The sequence below is a fragment of the Lathyrus oleraceus genome, chromosome 5 (genome assembly GCF_024323335.1).
Source record: "Lathyrus oleraceus cultivar Zhongwan6 chromosome 5, CAAS_Psat_ZW6_1.0, whole genome shotgun sequence".
Taxonomy (NCBI): domain Eukaryota; kingdom Viridiplantae; phylum Streptophyta; class Magnoliopsida; order Fabales; family Fabaceae; genus Lathyrus; species Lathyrus oleraceus.
The window spans coordinates 61,547,168-61,557,105 of record NC_066583.1 but is presented as its reverse complement, the minus strand read 5'-3'; the positions used below and the strand labels follow the sequence as shown (position 1 = coordinate 61,557,105).

The 9,938-nt window shown below is 33.9% G+C and overlaps 1 protein-coding gene across 1 annotated transcript; it reads right to left on the bottom strand.

The window, feature by feature from the left end:
- Nucleotides 1–436: 436 nt before the first annotated feature.
- Nucleotides 437–9,572, bottom strand: LOC127084645 (uncharacterized). Its single transcript, XM_051025133.1, has 12 exons — nt 9,329–9,572; nt 8,865–8,992; nt 8,575–8,637; nt 7,747–7,868; nt 5,817–5,932; nt 4,929–5,730; nt 3,839–4,570; nt 3,106–3,327; nt 2,928–3,023; nt 2,572–2,766; nt 2,322–2,435; nt 437–1,037 (listed from the first exon to the last, which is right to left on the bottom strand). The coding sequence occupies exons 1-12, from the start codon at nt 9,421–9,423 to the stop codon at nt 777–779; spliced, it is 2,946 nt and encodes a 981-aa protein (XP_050881090.1). The 5' UTR covers nt 9,424–9,572; the 3' UTR covers nt 437–776.
- Between the last annotated feature and the right edge of the window lie 366 nt (nt 9,573–9,938).

Genomic DNA, 9,938 nt, shown 5'->3' with positions numbered 1-9,938 from the left:
TAGATTAATTTATAAAATTTAATTAAAATACATTAAGAGTGTTACATGGTTAGTTAACCTAAAAAATTGAATGTCGCAAAGAATTTGATTTTTATTTCAACCATCTATAAAGTGATACAATCGAATGGTGATGATGAATTTACAGTATTGTGATGATGCATTAACAGTATAAAAAATTTTACATTGACTATGTATACTAATTAATCTCTAATTTATAATACAAATTTTTTTAAAAATATATTTTAAAAAACATTTTTATAAAAATTATTCTAATAAATACAAAGCATAATTCTTCCTCTATTTCAATCTTTCAAAGGAAATTATTGATAAATTGTCAGTTTTGTACTTAGTAGATGTCAAAATTATAAAAGATCAAAGCAATTACAAAAGGGAACACAAGTCATTCGTAAATACGGAATATAACTGAAGAAAAGCATTGAAAAGAGGAATATATTTTTCGTCCACCACAGAGTTGCAAATATGTCACTGTAATTAAGAATAAGGAGCAAAATATTTCATCAAATTCAGTCTACCCTATTTGTTTCACAAAGCAACTGCCCTCAGAAGTATGTGTTTCTCCTTTTTAATCCTCAATTTACAACATCATTAAGATCCTTCAAACAACGGAATGTAATGGAATTTTACCCTACTTTCGTGATTCAAGTTACAAGATCTCGGTGAACCTCCGAAATGAACTAATAAATAAAAAAGAAACTAAGATCTACTCTTTAACAGTTCAAAATTTAAGAAATTATACTGCGGATAGGGATGGCAGATCATCTCCATTTCTCTTGTAGATCTTTCCTCTCTGATAACACCCAGGTAATAAATAATGCTGCTACAAGGGCAACAATTGTTAGAAGAAGTAGAGCATAGCTGAAATCTTCAGTTAGTGAATCGTAAGTCCTAGAAGGAGCAATCTGAGTAAAAAATAGATCTACTCCGTAGGCAAAGACGAGGGATGTAGACTCCAATTTGGCGGGCACTGTTATTATACCTCGCAGACCTTCTACTTTTAGGGAATGTGTAATATAGGACTGCATAGATTCAAACAAAATGTGTGAATTTCAAGTTAACAAGTACATAAGCTTAAAGAGAAGCATGAGTACCGAGTTGGTTTCAAATGCTTTATCTAACTAGTATGCAAATGCAAGCCATAGCAAGTAAAAGCAGTGCTCAAAATGATTTCTCCGTCCTCATTATCATTTACCAGTTCACATAATGGTATACTAGGATCAAGTTATTAAAGATGGAATTCATTACTCTGTCTCACTCTCTGGCTACAACCTCGGGTACACTGAGAAATTCCCCCGAGAAAAAGAAGAGACAGTGTGTATTATATATAATCAAGCCAGAAATTTATAGCAGACAACATGGGAGTATATATAGAGAGAGATAATCCGTTAACACCAAATGTAAATCAAGAGTTACACCAAATCGCAACCATCTGATCTAATCATCAATCCAACGATTCAAAATATGGAGAAAAAATGTGTCACGTAATACTGATTTAGTTACTAAAAGTATTCCTTTAATCTTCCTGTCGTAAAAAAAACTTGCCACTGAGCATACAACGCCACCACACCACCATTCGGAAAAATTAATCAAATAAGTTCCACACATTAAAACCATGATCTTAGAGTAGTAAAGTTTTATTGTGAAAATTTTGTCTATTTAGTCATACATCTGAAAAGCAAACATTATCGCATTTCAATTTAAAAATTGTCTGGGTGTTTGGTTACAACGTTGGAAGCAGTGTATAGGTGTTGGATACAACTGGAATATAAAACTGGAATTTAGAAAATCAAAATCAAGGATTTCAACTTTGATTGACTTATGGAGTTTAATGCTTTAACCAGCACCATGATTCTGCTATAATTGCTAAACCTTTTTGTTGCCGCTCAGTTCACTGTTGTGGGAATTTTCGGAAGAGCAAAGCAAGAGGCAAAATGAAAGGAAAACAAATGAGGAAAAGGGAAGAAAGGAGAAGAATGGTCAGATCGACGGGAAGGAACACCGAAGAAGAAGATAAGAACAACAGAAAGATTTAAGGAATAATTTAAGTAACTAATAAATCAGTATCACGTGACACATTTTAAACTTTTTGTTTCTAGATTTTTAAACCATTGGACTGATTAGATCAAATAGTTCGCATGTTATGTACTCATCCGTTCCACATTTTTTTTATAAAAGAAAGAAATGTCAACTTTCCATTGCTTATAATCCTTTTTTCACTCAATAAATTTCTATTAAGAAAATAAACAAGGATGTTATTTTGGCATGTATCATACATAACAAGGAAACATCTGATGAAAATATACCTGAGAAATGATCGGCAATGAATCAGTAAGAGGAATAATTCCTTCTTCTTTCTCAGCTTGTGAGGGATTGAGAGTCCGCCGGGGATCCAAAAATCGTTTATCAAGTGCCAAAACCTGAAGTAACAATACAAAATACAGTAAGAATGTCATTAGATTGAACTGAAGAATTGAATTAAAATGAGAAAACAGCAGATTGTTTTTTTATATCAAGTTTTCATAGGGGAAAAAACCGTCGTGCAAATATTCCTACCTGATCACCAATTGTTCCAATAAGAAGCTGCTTAGAGGTTATACCCTTAGCAGTTGAAGTCACTTCAATGGCTTTCACAGAGTGAGTAAAGAAGTATGATTGTGATTTTGCTGAGATTTCTGGCCGATAATAAGAAGAGATGGGCGACGTAAGATTATGCTTCCCAAGAACAAACTTCCAAATATCTTTGTTATCCTGTGAATCATATTTCAGCATGTCACATCAGAATGAACAGACACAAACACAAGAAATAACCAATGGGTGAACATGAAAACCATGTAAAAAAATATTAATATAAACAAAATAAGTTAGCAAGAAGAACTATCAAATAACAATACACAAGTTAGCTGACATACCGCCCGAGACTGGTCATAGACCTCGATAACTGACATCTCATGTCTATGAGCCCTGAGATTAAAATAGTGGTAGACAACCCAGTTTTCACTAAATACCTACAGAAAGAAAATTCATGTGATGTGAGAGTCAAATTAATATAATACCCCTTTTGAATGAGAAGGTAGCTCAAAAGCTTACAGCATGAACAGGACCCTGGCAACCATGATGTGTCATGCGATGCAATATGCGACCAGTCACGGTATCAATGATATAGATGACCAACGAAGCCTCCTCTGGGGTTGCTGTTCCGATTTCCCCACTGGCTTTTGGTGCTGCATTTGCGACAAAGAGTATATTCTTTGATATATACTTGTACAGGACATCGTGGTCAGTCATAACTTTTGCTTGAGTATGAACAACCTAGATGAAACGAGAAAGAGTAACACATTTAGGAAGAAATGACCAAAGACTCAATGAAAGAGAAAATCATTAAAAAATTTAAGCGTGTTAAAACCTTTAATTGTCATATTATTTGTGATTGTTTGTTATACTGAAAGATAGATACATATACACTCAAATGATTATATGGAAAAACTAAGCATATTGCTTTGGGAACATAACCAAACTTGGACATTAAGATTGGCGAACATTACAATACTTGATTATAGATAGATCAACATCAAATCAAAAACTTAATTCATTATTTATAATTACATTGATTTATTTATAATAAAAAAAACCTCAAGAAACGAGGACCTGCCAAGTTATGCACATATTCATTAAAAGAAATAGGCATTTTGAATAATGCATGTTTATATAACTAAGATGGGATATTAATTTTTCTAAGACATAAGATGATCTGTATTAGATGAAGTAGAATATAAAAAAAAAATGTTCTTTTAATTGAAACCTCAAAACCAAGGCACCGTACCTCATTTGATTTTCTTGTCACTGTTGCAATAATTTTTTCTGATTCAGATGGGAATACAATTGACCACAAGTCCCTGGATACAAAGCAGTATTCATCCACTACTTCATGAACGCAGTTGCTCTTCAATGCATGACCTCTAATAACACCATTATCAACCTCAACAGAGTACCAGTATACATTTGAAAACTCACGTTTCAGAATCTCAATAGCTTCAGGAGTTCTTGGGTATAAATATGCATGCTTGTTTACGTCTATAATAAGATGCAGACGCTGTTCAGTTGAATCAGTATAAGGCAGTGGAATAACTCGAGCAACAGTATGAGCAAGACTCAGAGAATTGAGTTCCTTCCCTGTGTACGCATCAAGGAAAGAAAGAACAGTTGGTGCAGTCAAACTTGGTCCACATCGCCCAATGACAAGAATAGATGGATTCTCGTCCAGTGCATGATGATGCGGAACCTGCCATTGATAAATGTTAAGCCCAACTGGATGTTCACACTCCTCTGATTTACGCAGAGTATGAAGCGCCGTAGACCAAACTACATGTCCATCCCCGGTATGCAAAGCAAAAACCTTTCCTGCCCTTGTAAGTACTATAAGCAACTTACGAAAACCATTATGATCACGAGTCATTTTGCTTTTCTCAGAACTCCTCAACCTAAGCTTTTGAATAGCTACTTTATCCTCAGGGCTTGCAATCATTAGAGTTCCTTTGAGTTTCAGCGCATGTCCCTTTCAATAATAAATTGCCACATGAAAGTTCCACTATTAGAGCAGTAGTTAATGATATCAACATAAAATCATAATTTTAACATTGAAACAAAAATATATACATATGAAGACATATCAAGTGGAAATGTGAGAGGATCTAATCTTGATGACCATACAACCATGCACTAACAGTCAAGGTTGTTTGCTTCAATACAATCTTGGTCATGCATTTGTGTTGTTGTATGGTCAAGATTAATTCTTCTAATGAGATATACTCTCTCACTTGACACGCAGACAAGCACACATGTGATGTATACATAAAAAAAATTATAAAAAAAATGCAGTATCATGTCCTCATCACACAAATCAAGGGCATTACCTTAAGCCATTCGAATAGGTTCTGTTCTACTTTTGCCACAGATACACCATCCTTTTCCACGGGTAGTTCGGATGTTGTTACATCAACAACTGAGGCAAGACCATCCTCTCTACTCCAGACAATTTCTCCTTGTTGAACTAATAGAAGTGAATGATCCTCCATTACCATCAATGCTCTGAACCCATGAGATCTATCTGTCCTGACATAATTGTTTATGAATATCTTCTCAATATTTCCTCTTTGATGGTCTACTACCAAGTCTTCCTTTAGCAAATCACCATTCCAATCATTAACATCCTTTACAGATAGGTGAATTTTATTGTCTTCATATTGAACAAATGCAAAAACATGCTGATTCTCTGAAATTGACAGGGCATTGCTAAAAGCTGCTGCATTATCAATTTTGTCCACCAGCACCAACTCACCTTCATTTGTAATTTTAATGAAAAGAACATTGGAATTGATTTTTAATGTGAACAGTCCTGGAAGCCTTGATGGTAGTATTACTGCCTGTCCAGACAAATCTTTGACGAGGTCTGAAATTTGCTTCTGGTTGTAGTTAATATCTCCATTATTGAAGTTTATTGTTACTATCTTTGACCTTAGATCATCCAATACCACAAACTTATCACCTGAGACTGATAATGATTCCCCAAAAGTTCCAAAGGGAAGTGTTATATGATTATTCTTTAACAACTCTCCATTCTTAGTATTCAATTCATACACGTAAAACTTTGAAGAACCAACAAAACCAGCTACATAGATCACTTCAGGAGACTGAATAATATGGTTAACTTCAATGCTGCAAATATTAGATAAAAAAACATCAATGGAATTCTTCTGCTTCAAAAAGAACATTTGGCTTATCAAACTCCAAATCTGTCATACCTGTCACTGGCAAAATCTTTCCTCCAGAGAATTTCACCGTCTATGCCAGAAATGGCATGGAGATGCCCTTTACCATAAACAAGAATCAAATCATCTTTGTCAGCTTTCAAATTTTTCTGCAAAAGGTAAGAACTGCAGTTAATTGCATATCTGAGGAAAGTATCCATTCACTCCCAATTTCAGGTACAACTAAATAAACCAAGGCCAATGAAGGTTATGACAGTAACAGAGGGCCAGTGCAGATTCATAAAGATGCCAATGCATACAAAATTACCCTGCCCCACTATCAACCCACCAAATAACGGTGGGTGGGTTAGCCCATTTTGAAAAATGGCGAACCCACAGTTTTATGGCAGTCAACCTGTTTTAACCAATGAAAATTTTAATCAAATGAAGTCATTAAGAAGCAAAGTTGAAATGAATAGGGCTTCTGGAAGGAAAAAAAAACTAACTTAGTGAGATAAGATGTAAAAATGTGAATGAAATAGAAATTAAGTTTGGATTAATAAAAAGTTTCAAGTAATAAAGAAATGATAAAAAAAAAAAATTTAAAAGACCTGTTAGATCAACCCCTCGTTCCACCTCCAACTCGTGGGTTAGAAAGACCAAGGGTATGTAACCTAATCCACCAAAACTGACAGGTAAATAAGCTTAACCGGAAAGACCAAATCTACTTTCCACCTCTAGATTCATTTGACAGTGCCAGGAAAGAAATACCGACAGATGAGAATTGGGGCTGTGAGGAAATTTTTGGGGATTTGGGCTGCAGCACCAAAAAAAATGTCAACTTAAAGACCACTTGGCTCAATGAAAGTAGCTTAGTAACCTTGGCGCTGGGGTTTAGGAATACAAGATACATACAGTAAAGTCAACATCATAAAAATTTATCACAATTTTTTAAGAATAAAATATCAGATAAATTTACCAAACTGTTGAGAAAAAAGAGTAAATTCTGAATGGCTCTCTTAGTTTCAGTTTTCATTCAGAGGTTTATTTAGATCCAGAAATCCTAATGAAAAGAAAAACTATATTTTGTCCGGATCCATCACATCTAATTCCAAACTTTGGTCCTTAGAATAAATTCCCTTATTGAATTATATTTCAAAGGTGTTATCCGTTTTCAAACCGCCGCTCAGTTTTTCGTTGTTAAGTTTAAGGAAAACGCTTTTATTTGGTCTATGACACAATGATGTCAATGATGATGATGATGCCAAATATATGCTGCACGTGATTAAGGCTAAACAACTATTTGTCCATGACTTCATGTAATTTGCAAAAATGGAAACCACAATCGTGTAATCCTTAAAATGCTTAGTGACTAGGAACATGGGGAATAGAACGTTTGAAATTTTGCATTATTGTAATTTCACACTTTAAACATCATGTGGGCCTTTTTATTAGCTTTAAGAGCTTCTACATGAGCAACAAAAAAAAAACTTCTCCACTATATGACATCATTGTATATGGAATCTTGGATATGATGCCATAATTATGTTAAGTAGTCAAGTGATCATATGTTTGAAGGATCAAGAAAATAAAAATACTGCAGTGATATATCTACATTACCATGATGCATTTAGCTAGAAAGGAGGGATTGAATCTTTAAGCATCAACTTATGCCACCTTATTTACTAAGCCATTCATCTCAATGCATAATAAGGAGGACTTCTTTAGTTATTTGAGAGAATTAGAAGGTCTACTGTATTAATTACGTTTCAATTTATGTATCAATCCTTTTTCACAGCTCTGGAGAATGCTCACTTTAAGTATGCAACCTTTACACAACTTTGGAGGATGCTGTACCCTTTATATCAGATACTGTTTTCTTATCGTTTTTGGGGCATTCTTACTTTACTCAATAAGAAACCACAAATCCCATTTCATATGTATATAACAAGAAAGTTATGGTATTCATTAGAAAAACCCTTACTGGAATGTTTAATATTGACTTTGATTCCTTTGATCCCTGAAGGGAAGACTCCCAAACCATCTGCCCATCAGGTAAGTTCCATGCTCTCAATATACTTCCACCAGAGGAAAGAGTAATGACATCTGAAACATTTAAAAGAACACTTATGAACTCATTAAGTAGTATTCAATAAGACTAAAACAAATCTCCATGCAGAAAACAATTCACTCCAACAAAGTAACAACAAACACATAGGAAAAGACAAATTAACGACACTTCAAGCTAAGAAATCACTGCAATCTTTGTACTACTGCATAACATTCTTTAATTATTGTAGTTTGAAACAATGAGGCAACAAACCCACCAAACTCCATTGCTTCCCAAGATGCAGGTAGTCAAACAGAGATATTTGGTCAAAACTCAAAAGACATTTGAAAGTGAAATAATTTGAGGCTAACTTTACTCTTTTACAAGAAAGATGTTCACTATTTGATATCTTTATGCAATTAGAGTGAGATGAGCATCAGATAGATGCACCTAGGTTTTAGATCTGCAATCCCAACATCTTTGTATGCAACCACATATGAGGATTACAACAGAGAATGCAACAACCGGATTGCAAGTGACTATGCATTTATGAGGACATTTTGGTCAAGAACTTCTTGTTGTTCTTCAATTGTGTTGGCAGAAGAAATCCAAACAAAATATATTTTCCAAGTTTCAAGTAACTAAAATGTGTAGAAAAAAGAATAGAAAAGGATCATGTTGTGCATCACAATTAACGCTAGACGGCATGTAATATCATTTTTCATTAAAAGATTCCAAACAAACACGGATTAGGCCTAATACATTTTCCAAGGGCAATGTCAATTCCATCAACAACATCATTGGTGCCAAGAACATGCCTCCAAACTGCAAGCAACAAAAACACAATTCGTCATTTTCTAATTCAAAACAAAAGAAAACAGATAATCAAGCAACCAAACAACATTTATAGCTTGGAAAGGCTTGATTTACTTTGAAAGCAATATTGATCCTAATTCATAAGCCATAACTTATGGTAGCTTCAAACACAATATTACATTCCTAACAACTAAACTAAAATACACAACAAAAACAGTTGAGCAAATTAGCCATACAAATCTCTCCATGGCGAAGGTCGAGTGAAGCCACAACATTCTCTTCAGTGGAAACTAAAACACGCTTTCGCCCAGTCTTTTGAGTATGAAACACAGCATGTTTTACCTTCCCAATATACTGTTGGTGCCTACAATTAGTAGCCAAAACATATTATTATATTAACAACTCACTAATATTTAAACATCAGAATAGAGTCATCAGTTTTTAAGCATAAATTCAATTCAGTTCAAAGATAAAAACCTATCAACACACCAACTAGGGTTTAGATTAAGCAGCTACTACTCGTAACAACGTCAACAGGTTTCAAATTAGAAAGAACATCAAGTGAAAATAGATCGAGTTTTTAAGAGCGATCGTTACGAGTGAAGAACAAAAACGATTCGAATTAAAGGTAAAGCAATTAAATCAAATCGAATTCTCGCATGAGTTTGAGTGTGAATTGAATAAGAGTGATTGAACTCACCAATCCATGAGACCAACTTGATCTTCGTAAATCGAAGAAACGAGATTGGTTAGCGAGAGAAAAAGAAGAAGGGTGAGAAAAACCCTAATCGCCATGGTGATGGCGATTCAGCCACACGGAAGGATCTGAAGAGTGAGCGAGTGAGTGATGAATATTGTTAACCTCGCTTTCCACGGCGTTCTTTAGGAAGATATAAGCCGACTTTTCCCAGAACGCAATGTTTATTTTGGGTTAAATTTTGGTTGGTCTAATTAAGGTCACTTTTAGTATTAAAAGAACAAAATTAGGGGTAGTTTAAATCATCAATATTTATTGGGAAAATTGGGTGTACCCCGCTTTAAAAAATAGTCTATTTAAAAAATAAATAAACTACCCCACTTTAAAATTTAAATTTTTAAATATTCTAATTTGAAGTCTTAAATTTAAGATCGTATTAGTTTATAATAATAAATTTAATATGATGCTAACTTTATCTATTTAATTATGAGTTTAATGGTATACACTTTTATAATTTCAAACTTTATCTATTTAATTATGTTTAATGGATATACACGGTAAGTATAAAAATAATTTTGTATGTCATCTAATAGAAATTTATGTACACAATTAA